Source organism: Zerene cesonia, unplaced genomic scaffold (genome assembly GCF_012273895.1).
Source record: "Zerene cesonia ecotype Mississippi unplaced genomic scaffold, Zerene_cesonia_1.1 Zces_u003, whole genome shotgun sequence".
Lineage (NCBI taxonomy): Eukaryota > Metazoa > Arthropoda > Insecta > Lepidoptera > Pieridae > Zerene > Zerene cesonia.
The window spans coordinates 409,080-428,491 of record NW_024045133.1 but is presented as its reverse complement, the minus strand read 5'-3'; the positions used below and the strand labels follow the sequence as shown (position 1 = coordinate 428,491).

The 19,412-nt window shown below is 35.4% G+C and overlaps 1 protein-coding gene across 1 annotated transcript in view; it reads left to right on the top strand.

Moving 5' to 3' along the window:
• The first annotated feature begins 5,133 nt into the window (after nucleotides 1-5,133).
• The window catches only part of LOC119838543, a 19,517-nt gene continuing 5,238 nt past the window's right edge, over nucleotides 5,134-19,412 (top strand). Inside the window, exons 1-5 of the mRNA XM_038364520.1 lie at nucleotides 5,134-5,218; nucleotides 14,072-14,158; nucleotides 14,891-15,442; nucleotides 16,924-17,030; nucleotides 18,267-18,347. Of these exons, the coding sequence (XP_038220448.1) occupies nucleotides 14,089-14,158; nucleotides 14,891-15,442; nucleotides 16,924-17,030; nucleotides 18,267-18,347 (810 nt within the window). The 5' untranslated portion in view covers nucleotides 5,134-5,218; nucleotides 14,072-14,088. The remainder of the gene's footprint in view (nucleotides 5,219-14,071; nucleotides 14,159-14,890; nucleotides 15,443-16,923; nucleotides 17,031-18,266; nucleotides 18,348-19,412) is intronic.

Below are 19,412 nucleotides of genomic sequence, written 5' to 3'. Positions count from 1 at the left end.
TCTCACAGAGACGGATTCGTACATCGACGTTTAGGTGTTGCCGAATGCGATACAGCAGCTTAAGGCGATAAAAACAATAGCCTTTGTTATTCCAGTTGTCCAGCTGTCTACGTAGCAAATTTCATTGCAATCGGTTCAGTAGTTTTTGCGTGAAAGAGCAACAAACACACACATATCCTTACAAACTTTCGCATGTATAATATTAGCAGGATGTCATTCAGAAAAAATGTAGCTCTCTCCTTGTGAAAGAATTTTTCCAAGTCGGGCCAACAGTCGCAGACGTTGTTTGGTATTAATGAACAAACAAACAATTTTTTACAATATTGCTGTGTATGAACTTATTCTAAATAATTAGATAAAAACCAAAGAAGCAATTGATAATAAAGAAATGTGATAATGTAAATAACTTTCATATAAATTTCTTATGTGTATCGGATATGCCTAAACGGCTGTGCGAATTTTGATATAATTACTCATACATGATAGATAGGCTTTTTATACGGCAACTAGTGTGAGTTTTATTGTTTGAATTTAAATTGTTTTTTTTTTGCGCAAATTGCTACATCGATCTCGGTGATATGTTTTAAAATGATAGCTCACAGATCTCAGACTTTTCGCCAGCAGTATTTTGTTCCTTAATTAATTCTATTTTTTTTTGTCAAAAATCATAGAAATCGTTCCAGCCGTTTTTAAGTTATTTTTATGTAAACATTAGAATATAAGTGAAGTATAATATGGCCGCTTTAATGTATGTTAAGAAGTGATTTTAATAAATTGATACTATTTCAATTGTGTTTTATTTATTTTGACGTGACAACGTCTTAAATTAGGTTGCGGCTAGGAGTCACTCATGAAAAAGTGTAACGCCCGGTAACGTTACGATGAGTCACCGAACTATGATCGGTCCGCCGCGCGCGCAGCACTAGAGAATTAGGCGCATTGAATCGGCGCGTGCTTGTGTCTCTGTCTCTGTCTTTCTCGAGCGTTCTTGGCATTGGAAAAAAAGACTTTGTCACGTAAAATCTTCGCCCGTAAAACCGACTTTACAGGCAACCATTTTTTAGCTTTTATAAGCTTCACCTGTATGTTTGTATGTAACCGACTCCTTTAGACTCGATTTTGACCCACTTCAAACGGACAGATTGAATTCAAACTTTGTACACTAACGAATCAATATCAATACAATAATTTTTGTATGTGGTAGTCGAGCACGCTTCGGCACGAATTGGGACAGCTCGCACCGGGGAAGTACCACACCCCCACAGCAGACCGGCGTGAAATAGCATACTGCTGTGTTTCGGCAACTGAGGTAGCAGCAGGCCCAAATTATTTTCCTTATCCCTCCCAGTCATTTCCTTTATTCCTTACGTCACTCCTTTCCTCATCCCTTACCAATTTTAAGTCAGCAATCCGTTTGTAGAGGCGGTAGGTCTGCAATCGACCTTACGCCTCTCCAAATGTCCATGGGCGGTCGTAGGGCTTACCATCAGCGCCATCCACCCACATAAAAAAATACTTGACTGTATCTGACTATCTTGAACTGGATCGCCAGGATTAAATAATTTCCTAACGCATACTCTGTATGATAAATACATCCTACTAATATTATAAATGAGAAAGTTTGTGAGGATGGATGTATGTGTATGTATGTTTATTACTCTTTCACGCAAAAGCTACTGAACTGATTGCAAAGAAATTTGGTACGTATATAGCCGGACAACAGGAATAACACATAGACACATTTTTATCCCGATATTCCTATGGCATACGGACTTACGCGGGTGAAACCGCGGGGCGCAGCTAATAATAAAAACAACTAGAATCAAAGAAATTTTATCACTTGCTCTTATAGAGTTTGTTAACTATTTTATTATTACCGCCTCCTTGGTACAGTGGTTAACGCGTGAGCGTAGAACCGAGGGGTCCTGGGTTCAATTCCCGGTGGGGACGCACAAAAAAAAAATGTCTCGGTCTGGCAGGACACAGAAGGCTGATCACCTACTTGTCCGTAAAGAAAATCGATCAGTGAAACAGATGTACATCATCTGCCCCATACCCCACTAGGGGGCACGGGACTTCACTTTTTATAGAGTTTGTACGCATTGCTTTATGCTATGTTGTGTTTATTCGTTATTTACGCTACTCTTATATATAAATAATTTACAGTCATAGAGAAGCTAGATTGACCTTTGAACCCTCATGATTCACAAACTAATTGGAACAAACAAAAAATAAGTACCTACTGATTAAATGCTCGAGGGAGCGGGAAAAACCTTATAACTAATGATGATACAGCTTTCGATGTGGTCTAATTAAACTGAAGTAAGTTTTTCTGACAACTGTAGATATATTGAACCGACTTCAAAAAAGGATATTCCCTATTTGACCGTATTTTTGTAGGGTTTCGAAATTTCAACTATGTGGTTCATACATAAATTTTGACAAAAGAATCATTAAAAATTAATTCAATTTTTTTTTAAACTTATTTCTGGCAACATGAAGGGCGCTTTAGATTATCCTACTAATTTTAAATTTGTAAGTATGGATGGATGGATGTATGGATGTTTGTTACTCTTTCACGCATAAACTACTTAACCGATTTCAATTAAATTTGGTACGTAGATAGCCCGACAACTGGAATAACACATAGCCGATATTTATCCCGATATACCTACGGGATACAGACTTGTGCGGGTGAAACCGAGGGGCGCAGCTAGTTTTTAATAATTATTTTCGTATATCTATGAGGCCTCTGATATAGTCAGTGTAGTAATGCGTTTTAATCTAAAATAAAATGATTGCTGCTTTACTGACGGGGAGTCTTTTTTGACGAGTTTTTGGAGTCGTTTTAGATGTAGGTATATTATATTTTTAAGTATTTCTATTTCTATATACCCTACGCCTGTTTCTGCATATCTCGGTTATATATTCAATCAGTCCTATAAACACAAAAAGTATCACGCGAATCGGTTGAAAACACACGGAGTTATCATGTAACGAAACCAAAAAATGAAGTCGAATAAAATATCCCCTTGTTTTTAGACCGTTTGTAACAATCAATCTGCTCATAACTTTAAAATTAGTCAGAAATTTATGCAAGTTGCACCTTCAAGTATAAGGTATCTCTTAAACTTACCACAGTCGAGACAGCCTCTTCGCTTACCTTCTCATTAATGGCGCCCAGTTATCAGGGTTGTCAACTGACCAATTTTCAACTTTAAATATAATTTATTTAAATCGAAACTTGAATGATTAAACCGATGAGTAAATGTAAATGCAGAAATATTCTTAGTAGTAATTGTTTCTTTCTATTTCTCTTGTCACTACTGAATCAATTTTGTTGAAATTTTGTACGGAGATAGGTCTCGAACTCGAAATTTAATATATAATTTCTTATCCCTGAAACCGTATACGTTAAAAGTAAAGAACGATAAAATTGAAGCTAGTACATAATAATGGTAAGTATTTGTTTAATTTTAAAAGTATTTTAGTTCGATGAGAAAGCTAATTTAGTTTGTGCTTTTATTGACGAAGGTTATTGGATGTAAAATGTCATGCGTCCATTAACCTCGCTCACATACGTTATAAATATATAGAATAAACAGAAAAAAATCCTTTAGCTAGCAAGGGAAGTTGCGCAGACCTGAAATAAGTACAATGTGATCATAACAATTAATATTTTAATTAACTGATAACATAAATTTCCTAAACTGATTCGATATATGTAGGTATTTTCACTTCTGTATTACGCAAAAGACACTAAATATAAACTACTAGCTTCGCCCCACGGTTTCACCCGCGTAAGTCCATATTCCGTAGGAATATCGGGATAAAAAGTTGCCTATGTGTTATTTCATTTGTCCAGCTATCTATGCATCAAATTTCATTGCAATCGGTTCAGTAGTTTTTGAAAGAAAGAAAGAAAAACATTTATTTTGACACAGACAATACGGCATCTATGGTGGAGCTATTGGTTATACGAAATTAAAACTATCTAAGGACCTATATAGTTGAACCTATAAACCTATATAATTGTTTGATGCCTTTTTCCTAGGTCCTCACTACTGAGCCACCATAGCCCATTTAAGGAAGGCTATAGGCTATATAACATCAAGTACTACATAGGTAAAACCGCGGGGCGCAGCTAGTATCTACATAAATCTCAATCTAGACAGTTAATTATTCAATCTGGCACCAACAATTCTTTCCCGAGTGAATATGTAAATTTGTTGTATAAATAAAACATAAATTGTCCCTATATTTGTTGATATTTCAAGTGTTACGTAATAGATTATGATTTAGTCTGTGGATAGTTAATGGCACAGGTGAACAGTTAAACCAGTATTTAAATGAGGAATATTTGAGTATTAGGTCATAGCAGACTCGTGTCTGCAGTGGGCTGATGATAATGATGTTTGGAATTATATGTTTATATTTGCATAACACTATTTAGGTTCCTTTTATTAATATATCAAGTCTCATCATCATTCACATACGACGGGTATTCAATTAAGAAACACTAGCCAAGTTTTGATTGCTAGATAATGTCACATTTCTTAAAAACTTTATAGTTCTGGTAAATGCCAGCTTCCCGATGTTTTGTTCTTGTTCGGGAGAATTAATTTTTAAAAGATTCCAAACATAATGACGAGGTTTTTCAACTCAAAACCCAAATTCGACTAACACACTGGAATTTTGGGTTTTGGGTGTATAACATCAGAACTTTCAACTGGGCGACCTTGTCTTGATGATTTTTTTTTGTTAAAACTAGTGCCTACCTGCCTAGTCTGCGTACAATTATCCAGGCAGTTTAATATCTTGAAAAGTTATCCTTCCTACTTCCTACTGTCCTATCCTATCCTACTAATATTATAAATGCGAAAATTTTTAAGGATGTGTGTGTTTGTTGCTCTTTCATGCAAAAACTACAGAACCGATTGCAATGAAATTTGGTACATAGATAGATGAATAACTGGAATAATATATAGGCAACTTTTTATCCTGATATTCTTACGGGATACGGACGTGCTCGGGTGAAACCGTGGGGCACAGCTAGTAATCTACAAAACTTGAAGCTACCAACCCTAGCTCTGCCACTTGGCGTGCGTAAGCGCAATCAAACACATACAAAAAGATCAGTACACAGTCAGCCGTCGCAGTGAGAGGACGCGTGTGAAGTGATAGTGCCAGGAGCAAGGACACATAGATTTTATTAACAGTGGGTACATTTTTTAATTATATGTTATTACGTTTATTGCATTACAAGAGTCATTTGTAACGTTTAAAAACCAGACTGCATTAGGATGTGTGAGCTATTTTTATCGTATTTTAATTATTCCTTTATAAAATGACGGCAATTTGTTTGTAAAAAGTTGTTTGTTTATGTTCTTAGCCGTATGTAATGTAGTTTTTGTTTTAATTGTTTATTTATATTTTAACAACGTTTATTCAGTTTTTTTTCTGTCCCGCACCTGCGGACAAACCAAACAGTTTTCTATAGTAGTCTATGTTCGCGGGTCTTCAACAATTTCCAATCCTAATTTCATCGAAATCGCTTTTATGTATTAGACATGACAGCATAACAAGCAGATTGGGACGCTTTCGCATTTATTATTTTTAAATAACTTGTAATATGATATAAAAAGTGAAGTCCCGTGTCCCCTACTGGGGTATGGGGCAGATGATATACATCTGTTTCACTGATCGATTTTCTTTATGGACAAGTAGGTGATCAGCCTTCTGTGTCCTGCCAGACCGAGACATATTTTTTTTTATTGTCCCCACCGGGAATCGAACCCAGGACCCCTCGGTTCTACGCTCACGCGTTTACCACTGTACCAAGGAGTCGTCAATATGATATAAGACTTTTTTATTTATTAAATTTAAGGGAATGTAAATCGCGTTATAGTTATGTAAATATATTATAATATCTATTAGTATTTCCGTAACTGCGGAGCATGAAATATTATTCCTAGCATGAGTGTGTGTGTGTGTATGTGTGCGTGTGTTAATAAAATAGGTACAGTTGTGAAATAAGTATGAGGGAAAGGAAGATACAATAAATACGCACCCAGTACAGCCAGTTTGACGGGAAAATAATTTTCGAATTCGGTCCAGTAGTTTCCGAGATTAACGCATACAAACAAACAAACTTCTCTCCATTCGTACACATTCACACAAAGTACTTTCAATGAGTTATCACTTATTCCTATTTCCGTTATAATTGCGGAAATGACTACAGATAATTAAAATTAATAAACTCTGTTGACATTTGATTACAAATTCACAAGGGGCGTCCATAAATTACGTGAGGTGTTTAAGAGGGAGGTCAAGTAAAATCTTTCCAATTCTCATTTGGCGGGTTTTAATAAATAGTACGTATTTTTTTAACAGAAAACCGTGAAAATAATGTTTAGTAAACGTATAAAAATTTCTAGAATAAACGTATGGCAAAACTAAACTAAACTAAAAAAACAAAACACAGTATTCGTCATTTATCCTGTCCGTTCTGTCCGTCAAAAAATCCCGAAAAATGTCTCTTATGGACGCACCCCAATCTATCATACGCTTCAATTGTTTAAACTAGTTTTTAAATTGTAATATTAGAAAATATATTTATTTATTTTTTATTAACTTTACCTCACATAAATAAATGTAAATGTATTTTCTAATATTTACACAATAAAGAAACAGAGATGACAAATTACAATTGACGCTTACATCTAAGACGTAAATTTAATACAACTATAATATAAACCACTAGCATAATAATGTAACGAATGGTATACATCATTTTCAATAGAACCAGTAGCAAGGCACGTGCGGGACTCCAGGCGATTGCCCTCTTAGTCCGCCGCTGCTAATCCTATCCTACTAGTATTATAAATCCTACTAGTCCTACTATCCTACTAATATTATACATGCGAAAGTTTCTAAGGATATGTGTGTGTTTGTTGCTCTTTCACGCAAAAACTTCTGAGCCGATTGCAATGAAATTTGGTACGTAGACAGCTGGACAACTGGAATAACATATAGGCAACTTTTTATCCCGATATTCCTACGGGATACGAACTTATGCGGGTGAAACCGCGGTTCGCAGCTAGTACAAACATACAGGTGAAGATGATATAAAGTGTGGTATAAAATATATAAATGTGCTTCGATTTTATGTTACTTTGTATTAAAGCTCCCATTGGTAAAGTGGAAATTTTTCTAGCGGAATTATTTACAAGCATAACGGGTCTTAAATATTAGCAAAAAACGTATCTAATTTTGTTTCGCATTTCACACGAGAATCTTGTTATATTTCAAACAGCTACATAAAATACGTTTAATTTAATATTATAAGCGGGATAAGCTATTAAGTCATAGCGGGAAACTGGGCTCTGAGCTACGCATCTGTTAATGCGCTTCCCGATTCTAAGGGGGAAGGGATAAGGAAAGGAAAGGGATAAAGAAATATGACTGGAAAGAAGAAATGAACTGGGAAGGGTGAGGATAATGAAACGGGCCTCCGGCTACCCCACTCACAGAACGAAACACAGCAGAATGCTATTTCACGCCGGTCTTCTGTGGGGGTGTGGTACCTCCCCGGTGCGAACTGGCCGAATTCATGCCGAATCGTGCTCGAGGTCCATACTAAAATAATACCAAAGCCTAAAACAAGTAAACTGCTAAGTCGTGGGATTAATTATATCCGCATTTTTCTTCACTATCATATATTTATTTTTATGTTATTATATATTATATACTATATTCATTATTCCGCATGAAAAAGCTTGCTTGTACAACACGATTCGTTTATTATATTTTTGATGCCCCGAATGCGCGGTAATTTAAAAATATCGGTCAGGTGCGAGTCGGACTCGCGGCACTGACGGTTGACTAAAGGGCAATTGCAGAAAAAATTGGTCACCCATCCAATTCATGACCGTGCCAAGCGGTGCTTAACCTGGATTTTTTATTATTACTTGTTAAAGCGGTAACAGAAATACATTATCAGTGAACATTTTATCTGTTTAACTATCGCGTTTCATGAGATACTGCCTGGTGACAGACATACGAAACGCGAAGTCCCCTATTACAAATAATAGGGTCGCGTTTTACCACATGGATGCGGAATCCTACTCGCAGTGTGCATGCATACCCCAATAATAATCTTTCGAAGAAATATACATTTATTAACATTATTTACAATGGAAAAATTATGGATTGTTTCGACATTGCAATCAAAACAATGTCTTGTTTTTCTAGATACACATTTTTCTAGAATTTGATTACATTACAATGAATTTATTACACGATTTATACATAACTAGCTGTGACCCGCGGTTGAAATCGCGTAAGTCCGTATCCCGTAGGAATATCGGTATAAAAAGTGCCTATGTGTTATTTCAGTTGTCCAGCTATCTACGAAGCAAATTTCATTGCAATCGGTTCAGTAGTTTTTGCGTGAAAGAGTAACAGACGCACACATACATATGCATCCATCCTCACAAACTTTCGCATTTATAGTATTATTATTCGCCAATAGATGTCAGGAAGAGTCATAATAAATTGGGACTACTCAAACGCCTCATATTTATTAAAAAAATAAGTTTAAGTCGATAAAACACGAATAAAACACGAATATGACATTTTCTAAAAAATATTCCTAGCTAGATCGATTTATCGCCCCCGAAAACCCCTGTATACTAAATTTCATGAAAATCGTTGGAGCCGATTCCGAGATTCCAATTATATATATATATATATATATATATATATATATATATGTATAAGAATTGCTCGTTTAAAGATATAAGATTTGCTCGTTCTTCATCCAACTAATACTAATACTAATTAATCCTACTAATATTATAAATGACGAACCAGCGTGGACCGCTAGTTTGTAATATAAATAAGAAAGAAATAAATTTTACAAACTAAAGAGAATAGAGAACTGTATGTACCTCACAGTGAATGATTATTTTATTAAATACAAGCTAATACGTCTTCAAAACGTCAGAAGTAGACCAAATTTTTAATGAAACCACATCTTAGTTATCAGCTTTCAAGTAAACAGGTAACTAACCCAAAAAAAAAACATTAAAAATCATATCTTCCTCTTTCATAGACTTTCATAGATTTCAAATCGGTTGAAAAGACAATAAAAAAGTAGATATTAATTTTTAGTTTTATAACATTGAAATGCTTTATAAATGAGAAATTTTGAAAGAATAGAAAAAATCTGATTGATTTTTTCAGATTCTTTCAAAATTTCTCAATAAAAAAGTATCTATTCAATTCATCAGTTAAATATAACAAGAATCAATAAAAATTATAAAAATATAACTAAATTGGTTTAACCAGCCGAAAATATAGCTACGTCGTTATACAAAATAACATAATTAATTAATAATTAATTTATTAATTCATATATTAGCTTTAAATCATAATCAAACCACATCAAGCTCAAGAAGTTAGTCTCTGTCGCAAAACAATTTTTTTATTCACATAATTTATTCAATGTATACCCGCACTTAATTATTCAAGAAACGTGTTTTTGTGGTGAAATAATATCATTTGTATCGCATATATATAAAACCGGAAATCTCTTATTTTGTTTTACAGCTCAGAATCCAAACAAAAACTATTCAGCTGTATGTTCGTAATGTCAAATAACGTTTAACTCCATATGCGTTATATATAGTACTAGCTGCGCCCCGCGGTTTCACCCGCGTAAGTCCTCATCCCGTAGGAATATCGGGATAAAAAGTTGCCTATGTGTTATTCCAGTTGTCCATCTGTCTATGTACCACATTTCATTGCAATCGGTTCAGTAGTCTTTACGTGAAAGAGTAACAAACACACACACACATCCTTACAAACTTTCGCATTTATAATATTAGTAGGATAGGATAGTAGGATAGCCTCCCTCAATAAATGGGCTATGTAACACTGAAAGAATTTTTTCAAATAGGACCTGCAGTTCCTGAGATTAGTGCGTTCAAACAAACAAACTCTTCAGCTTATTATATTAGTATTATATTATATTATATTAGTATAGACTAGCTGCACACCCCAGCTCTGTCCAGGTAGTCTTTTATCGTAATTGAAATAATATGAACTATCCTATCTTTTAAGTTGGATCAAACTGCACACGGTGTGCAGAATTAATTAAAATCGGTTGAGTACTTTAGAAGTCCATCGCGGACAAAAAATTTGATACGTAATTTATATATATAAATGTAATTATGGTATTACTGGTTTAACTTTTTACCTATATCCTTTTAAATATTTTTGTTTTTCATTTGTTCTATTGGTTGCCTGGAAGAGATTACTTGTAAGTGATAAGGCCGCTTTTTGTGCTGTATGTTTTAGCTCAATTTTTATTGTATTTATATCTGCTGCGTTGACAGCACAATAAAGTGTAAAAAATAAATAAAATAAATAAATATAAAGATTAGCTGTAACCCGCGGCGTCACTCGCATGGTATCCAGGTAAAAAAGTAGTATGTGCTAATCCAGACTATAATCTACCTCTGTACCAATTTCATACAAATACGATAGGCTATCGTGTGAACTACCAAACATCCATCCATCCATCCATCCATTAAAAATTCACACAAAGTACCATAGAAGCCGCAGCATCGACTAGTCCTACTAATATTATAATCGCTATTTTTTAAAGTATGGATGTATGGATGTTTGTGATCCTTTCGCGCGAAAACAGCTCATCGTATCTGTATGAAATTCGGTGAAAAGATAGTTTATAGTCTGGATTACCACATAGGGTACTTTTAACCTGGCACCACGCGAGTGACGCCGCGTGTTACAGCTAGTATTAAAATAAATGGCGCATCATGCTTTGTAGATAAAATAAACCCATTTTACCTTCAGTCAATATCATATAAATGGATAGGTCAAGGAAAGGTTGTGTCCTCACCTTTCCATCGACATACGAACGAATTTCGGAGAGCGCCATCTTGCAATTATTGATAACTAGCTGTGCCCCGCGGTTTCACCCGCCTAAGTCCGTATCCCGTAGGAATATCGAGATAAAAAGTTGCCTATATGTTATTCCAGTTGTCCAGCTGTCTACGTACTAAATTTAATTGCAATCGGTTCAGCAGTTTTTGCGTGAAAAGTAACAAACACACACATCCTTACAAAATTTCGCATTTATAATATTAGTAGGATAGTAGGATAGGACTATCTGTGCGCCCCGGCTGCGCCCGTAGTACATATATAGCCTATGTCACTCAGTGAAATTGCAGCTTTCCAATGGTGAAAGAATTTTTGAAATCGGTCCAGTGGTTTTTGCGTGAAAACGTTACAAACATATAAAATAACAAAAGTTTCCTCTTATATCAGTATAGATAAAAACCTTCCTTGTACAAAAACCTTTAAAAATTTAGCCGAAATGGTCGACCCGTTCCCGACCTCAGAATTTCGATTAAATGAAACGATTTTCTTGATTCTTTTTTTATTTAAAAACTGCTGCCCGCCATGTAGTCCTATTTTTACCCAAATTGGGTGTAGTTTTGATTATTTGAAGGGAGTTTTATCTAAAACAATTATTTTATATCATTATCAACACACTATCAAATTAACAGAAGGGTAGAAGAGATTCGATTACTGTGGCAGGATCACGGGTGGCCGAGAGGCTAGGCGTCGCTACGGTTAGGCAAAAAGACGCGGGTTGGAATCCCGCGTCGTGATCGAATTTTTTCTATTATAACCAAATTTCTCATTAATATAGCATTTCAATGCTATAAAACTAAAAATTAAAGTAGCATACTTCCATATGATATATATTTCTGTTTATTTAACTTCAGCGGATATGCTTTTAGACTATATATAACAAACTAGCATACGCGGCCACGCGTTGTTGTGGCTGAATAATAATTAAAAATATAAAGATTATAAATTATTGCGATAATTAATCGAAATAAAAACTATCCTATGTCGTAAGTTGGACCAAATTGCACATAAAATGCCAATTTCATCAAAATCGGTTGAGTTGGTGATGAGTTCATTGGGAACATACATCATGACACTGGATTTTTATATAACACATATATAGCTACTCTAATCAATATTGTGTTTATTACTTTACCATAAAATACAGTCATTACATGCAATGTAATTATTGACCATAATTGAGTGCTAAACAATTATAAGATACTAGCTGCGCCCCGCGGGTTCACCCGCGTAAGTCTATATCCCGTAGGAATATCGGGTTAAAAAGTTGATTATGTGTTATTCCAGTTGTCCAGCTGTCTACGTACCAAATTTCATTGCAATCGGTTTAGTAGCTTTTGCGTGAAAGAGCAACAAACACACACATCCCTACATACTTTCGCATTTATAGTATTAGTTTAGTAGGATAGGATTAGACGCATTCTACATGCAGTTTTGTGTTTACGAACACAGTTTTAACATTTACAACCGGTTCGGAAAGCAGTTTCTGCAGAGAGCCGGCAAGAAACTCTGTATTTACAAAAAAGTATGTTTGACATCTTTTTTGTTACTCTTAGGCTACTTTCTATCCGTATAGCAAGTGCAATATCTATTTTTATTCTATTCATTCAAAACTTCACATTTATAAAGCATTGAAATGTTATAAAGGTTGCGTTTCATCGATACAATATTGTAATCATTGAAATAATGTTTCGTATTGGTTGTGATGGTTCTTAACCATCTCAATAGATGGCGCGGGGTGCCCCTTAGACACATAAAATTGAAAGAGTAGAAGAAATTCGATTACTGCGGCGGGATCACAGGTGGCCGAGAGACTAGGCGTTGCTACGGTTAGGCAAAAAGACAAAAAGACACGGGTTCGAATCCCGCCTTGTGATCAATTTTTTTCTATTCTTTCAAAATTTCTCATTTATCCATTAAATCAAAAATTAATGTGCAATATAAGTAAGAAAATTGATCTTTGTCACAAATTGTCAATGCAGTTTTAATACGCTTATGTTAGCTTCACCTGTGTGTTTGTAACCGACTTCTTTTACATTCGATTTTGACGCACTTCAAGCGAACAGATTTAATTCAAACATCGTACACTTATGAAGGATCAGTCACAATACAATAATTTCAAGAGTTTATCCTATTATCCTGATTAGGATCGTCAGTATTAAATGTTTCCTTAGGTATAGAAGTGAGACAATTTAGTGGATTCTATTATTAGAGGGTGTTTTTTAATCTAAATATCACTTCATAGTAAATAACTTAGTACATTTGTTTCTGTATGCTTAAATCTATAAATTTACGCAACAATTTTGATGAAGTTTTTTTAAACTTATAGTGTTTCAAGAGTTTACATATATAATTACATAGAAAAAAGAGGGGGGGAAAGGGGTTATACTCGGAATTTAACACGTACAAATCCGCGGGTAAAAGCTTATATTATCGTAATCTTTTTAAAGGCATTGTTTATATGAACAATGATAAAATATTTCCGCAAGAATTAATTAATTCTTACAACAACATTAGCAAGGCCGTTATTACGACCTGTGGTTAAATGATTTATGAAGCAGATAATACACTTTTATAATCTATATTTATCGTATTATTAGTATTTAGTTTTACCACAGATTATTAAATAATGGGTAATACTAGCGAAATCTATACTAATATTATAAAGCTGAAGAGTTTGTTTGTTTGTTTGAACGCGCTTATCTCTGGAACTACTGGTCCGATTCGAAAAATTCTTTCAGTGTAAGATAGCCCATTTATTGAGGAAGGCTCTAGGCTTTATATGTAACACGGGCGAAGCCGGGGCGGCCAACTAGTAACAATTGGCAACTTTTTATTCCGATATTCCTACGGGATACGGACTTACGCGAGTGTTTTCCAGTAGTTCCAGAAGTTTCATTGCAATCGGTTCAGTAGTTTTTTCGTGAAAGAGTAACAAACATACACATACACATACACCCAACCTCACATACTTTCGGATTTATAATATTAGTAGGATGCAAAACTATATGTAGATAGCTTTAGCTTTAGCCTAAACATCTTTATAGGCAAAAAATGTCGACAAAAGAGAGAACCTTATTAATCAAATAATAAAATATGTTTTCAGGCGAATAAAATGAGAACATGGATTATAAAGTCCTTAAATCCACTTTGCTTCTCATCTGCATAACACAAACAACGGGACAGTTCTTTGGTAAGTTATTTTATTACAATACTAGCTGCGCCCCGCGGTTTCACCCGCGTAAGTTCGTATCCTGTAGGAATATCGGGATATAAAGTTGCCTATATGTTATTCCAGTTGTCCAGCTGTCTACGTACCAAATTTCATTGCAAACGGTTCTGTAGTTTTTGCGTGAAAGAGCAAAAACCACACACACATCAAACAAACTTACGCATTTATAATATTAGTAGGATTAGTAGGATTGTTGTATTGATAAAAACCAAGAGGGATTGATGGTACTGTGATTCTACACAACTGCCTAATTGATGTAGTTATCAACTAATAACAAATCGCAGCCAGTCACAAGGACCATTAATAAAGTGAGGGTAGTTGGGTCGAACGTCGAATATTCATTTTTGATCAGCAAGGTACAATCCGTGCGGATATGCCACGTTTCGTGATTCGACATTTTATAGCAATCGATAGCTCAACGAGTTTTGATCTCTATTTATATTTATCCATTCGATAGAATATTAAAACTCGTTCGAAACTTGACATTGACAGAATCCATACTCGGTGAGATCCGTCCTCGGAGAAGATAAAGAAGAAGAATATTGAAACTCAATTAACATTCGACAGTATTTTAGACTTTACGAAAAATAGATTATCTAGACCATTACAGTTTAGGTTACTACTGAAAACAATACATAGTAGCACTCAAAGAGATCTTATTTCGAAATAAATATGGTTCAATTTTCATTGCAGATTTCTTCTCAGCGTTGCAGCCGGTGATCCAGCACCCAGCTCAATCCAGATACCAATATGACGTCACGACAAAACGCATCAGAACACAAACACAGACACAGACACCCAAACGCAACCACGCCATCTCATTCAACACAGATGAAGCAGAGAGGGACAAAACGAGGCGTTTGAAAGCGCAAGCCGACACACGAACTAGTCATAGAAATAACAACTATAGCTCAGATAGACCTAAGACTACATTAAGACCCGCACAAAACACCAGAACCACGCAAAAACCTAGACGAAAGAGCACAGTGAAATCTAGTCATGACGCTATTTATTTTAACAATGACAGGAATACAATTAATAATAAATACACGGACTTCACGACCCATAACCCGTTTTTAAACGGCGTTCGACCAGCTGTGGCTAATGGACCACCAATAACAAATAAACCGCCCACACACGCGCCTCAGTTTTTCGAAGATGCAAGCCCGGAGTTGATTATTGGACCTGACGAAGATTATATGAGTGAGATCGAGAAATTGAGATATATAGAAGTGGCTGAACGAAGTAAGTAGAAAAAAGCACGAAAAAAGCTTCGTAATACTAAAATATGTACACACACGCATGTCTTCTTTGTTTGTGATTAACCGAATTCCGATCACAAGCAAGAATTAATTTCAGTTATGATCTCACTGTAAACAATCTGAATTAATATAACTAGCTGTGACCCGCGGTCGAAACCGCGTAAGTCCGTATCCCGTAGGAATATCGGTATAAAAAGTGCCTATGTGTTATTTCAGTTGTCCAGCTATCTACGAAGCGAATTTCATTGCAATCGGTTCAGTAGTTTTTGCGTGAAAGAGTAACAGACGCACGCATACATATGCATCCATTCTCACAAACTTTCGCATTTATAGTATTATTATTCGCCAATAGATGTCAGGAAGAGTCATAATAAATTGGGACTACTCAAACGCCTCCTATTTATTAAAAAAGTAAGTTTAAGTCGATAAAACACGAATAATAAAAAAAATTCCTAGCTAGATCGATTTATCGCCCCCGAAACCACCTATATACTAAATGTCATGAAAATCGTTGGAGCCGATTCCGATATTCCAATTATATTTATATATATATATATATATATATATATATATATATAAGATGTGCTCGTTTAAAGGTATAAGATATATCAAACATAAAAGACTTTTAAAAGATATTGATATGGACTCTATTTAATGTTGTTAAGTTAGCTAATTGCGTAACTAGAAATAAAAAACTTTTTAACGGATTTTAAACGCGATTTATTCATTATATTATTAATCCGACGTTTCGAACGCTTCACAGCGAGCGAGGTCACGGGGAGACTCGGACGATTAATAATGAATAAATCGCGTTCAAAATCCGTTAAAAAGTTTTTAATTTCTAAATGTATAATACTCGCGTAAAATCAAACACAAGAAAATACTATATTGCGTAACAATGTAAGAAAGAAGGTCCTTTAATTTGTCACTGAATAAATTAATAACCTACTTGGTATGGATCTCACAACTTTCTACAGTAGACCTGTTATTATTTAAATTGAATGTGTGTTATTTCTTAATACATTAGTCATCGCTTCGTGCCATCAGCGAACACATTAAACGTGATAAAATATCATCGTTATCACCTCATATATTTTACCATTGTTGGGACACAGGGCTCCTATGATGTTTTCAGGCCATAACCACGTTGGCCAAGTCCGGGTTGTTAGATGTCGTCGGACTTTTCAATCCTCGGACATTTTTTTTTTTTTTATGTCATAGCGGGCAACTGAGCTGGTGGTTCGCCTGATGGTAAGCGATCACCACCGCCCGTGAACATTCGCAAAGGTAGGGCCTCTACGAATGCGCTGCCCGCTTATTTAGGGTAAGGGAAAAGGAATGGATTAACGACTGGAAAGAAGGAATGGACTGGGACGGGTGAGGAAAAGGAAACGGGCCTCCGACATGCCGGTTTCCTCACGATGATGAAATTTCCTCATCATTTATTACACCTTTGTTTTTCAGTGTGCGATAAGTACAAAGCATTGGATGTGAAGCAGTTACAAGCTATACCATTGGTGCCATCACCACGGCCTGTAAGAGTGAACGTGTCATCCTGTGTTCCTTCGGAGGTACTGCTCGAATTAATTTAATCGCCAGCTATACCTTATCAAATTGTAGGGTTATTTTATACTAGCCCCGCGGTTTCACCCGCGTATGTCCGTATCCCTTAGGAATATTGGGTTAAAAAGTTGCCTAAATGTTATTCCAGTTGTCTAGCTATCTACGTACGAAATTTTATTGCAATCGGTTCAGTAGTTTTTGGGTGAAAGAGCAACAAACACTCACCCATCCATACAAACTTTCGCATTGTATAATATTAGTTGGATTTAACTATAGACTCGCCCCGCCGGATGGGATAATACGAATGTAATAATACATTACATATATAACCCACCTCTTGAGTCACTCTATCTATTAAAAACAACCGCATCAAAATACTGCATTATTTTAAAGAAATAAACATACGGATACAGACGGCGGTAAGCGACTTTGTTTTATATTGTGTAGTGATTAAATATCTAATCATCTATGAGGAATTTTCTGATATTACAAATGCAAGAATCGTATAAATAGTAATTTATTACGTTAATCATATGTCATAAGATTTTTTTTTACTTCGTATAAGATATAAAATTTTCTGATTACCATAAAAATCTTCATTCCTTGCTACAAACCTGTTAATTTCGATTAGATTCGACAAGATTCTTAGGAGTTCTGATTCTTTCATTTACTATATGAGATAATTCTCTACAGATTTTAACATATTTGATCATCGCCTAAATTCTGTTTATGTATGTAGTATAAATACTTAATTTTTCAGTATGTCACCTGAACCACATTTTCTTTTGACAAGTCCATAAGACGTAAAATATAACGAACCTGTCACTTACGGCCGTTTACAATATTGTTTTGTCACCATCGGCATTGGAGCTGGTGTCGCCTGATACTGAGCGCTAGGACTGCCCATGAAACTTTGGCGTAAAGTCGATTGCAGATGTTACACCTAAACAAATGAATTGCCGTCTTAGAATGGAATGGGATAGAGAATAGACGAGGGGAATAAAGGAAAGGACTGGGAAGGGAAAGGAAAAGGATAATTTGACTTTTGTTACCGAAGCAATACAGATATACGATAGTATTGAAATCGACCATTATTAATTGTCTTTTTACGAAAAATATAATTCATGCGTCGAATATACACAGAAAACTGAAAAATATAATAATAACGTTACAATTCATTATAATCTGTGCTGTCCATAAGCAGTCAACAGATAAGAAATAACACCTTAAATATGATTCTTTAGGTGCCGCTGGTAGTTGGCGGGAAAGTGGTCAGCGTTCGCGAGTTTCCCCACATGGCTCTCCTGGGATGGCCTAAGAGTGTGGTAATTTTTATTTATTATTTACATTCTTTAATAATGACAATGACATACATACAAAAAGAGCAGTGGTGGCTCAGTGGTGGTATCAAAATCGATAAGTCGGGGTTCGAGACCGAGCGAGCGTGCAGGAAATAAATTGATTTTCCAATTTATCTGCGCATGTAGATAACATTACCACTGCTTAAAACGGTGAAGGAAAACATCGTGAGGAAACCGGTATGCCCAAGAATCAATGTTCGACGACATGTGACAGCTGCCAACTCGCATTTGGCCAGCGTGGTGGATTATGGCCTGCACCCTCATAGGAGGCCTGCGACCCAGCTGTGGGAAGATATATGGTGGTGATGATGGTGATGATTGAAACTAGAATAATTATTTTTATCAAATAAATATATAATTAAATGGGACTAAATTTAATGAATATACCGAAGATGAAAGGCCATGAACTGTTGTCGTTCAAGAACAACAAGAACATAATTCTTTCGCATCAGATATCATCAAATAAATATATAATATTGCCATAAAATTCATGTAAATTTTATATTTTTATTCAAGAGACCATCTACAGAGTTTCCTGCTGGCTCTTCTCTGTAGAAACTGCTTTCCGAACCGGTGGTAAATGTTATAACTGTGTTATGACGATTTAAGTGCTTCTAAAAGTACCTCATAACTTTTAACTGCATGCACCGATTTTTAAGATTCTTTTTATTATTTGAAACTTGGTACCTCCCATGTGCACCCACTATACACTATACACTTGATCTAGTTCTGAGGCGGATTGGTATTTGTCAAAAATAACTATATATATCCTGCTGCTGCGCCCCGCGGTTTCACCCGCGTAAGTCCGTATCCCGTAGGAATATCGGGATAAAAAGTTGCTATATATTATTCCAGTTGTCCAGCTGCCTACGTATCAAATTTCATTGCAATCGGTTCATTAGTTTTTGCGTGAAAGAGCAACAAACACACACGCATCCTTACAAACTTTCGCATTTATAATATTAGTAGGATATAATATCAGCGTATATAAGATAGCTATGGAGGAATTTGGACTACCAGACCACTTGA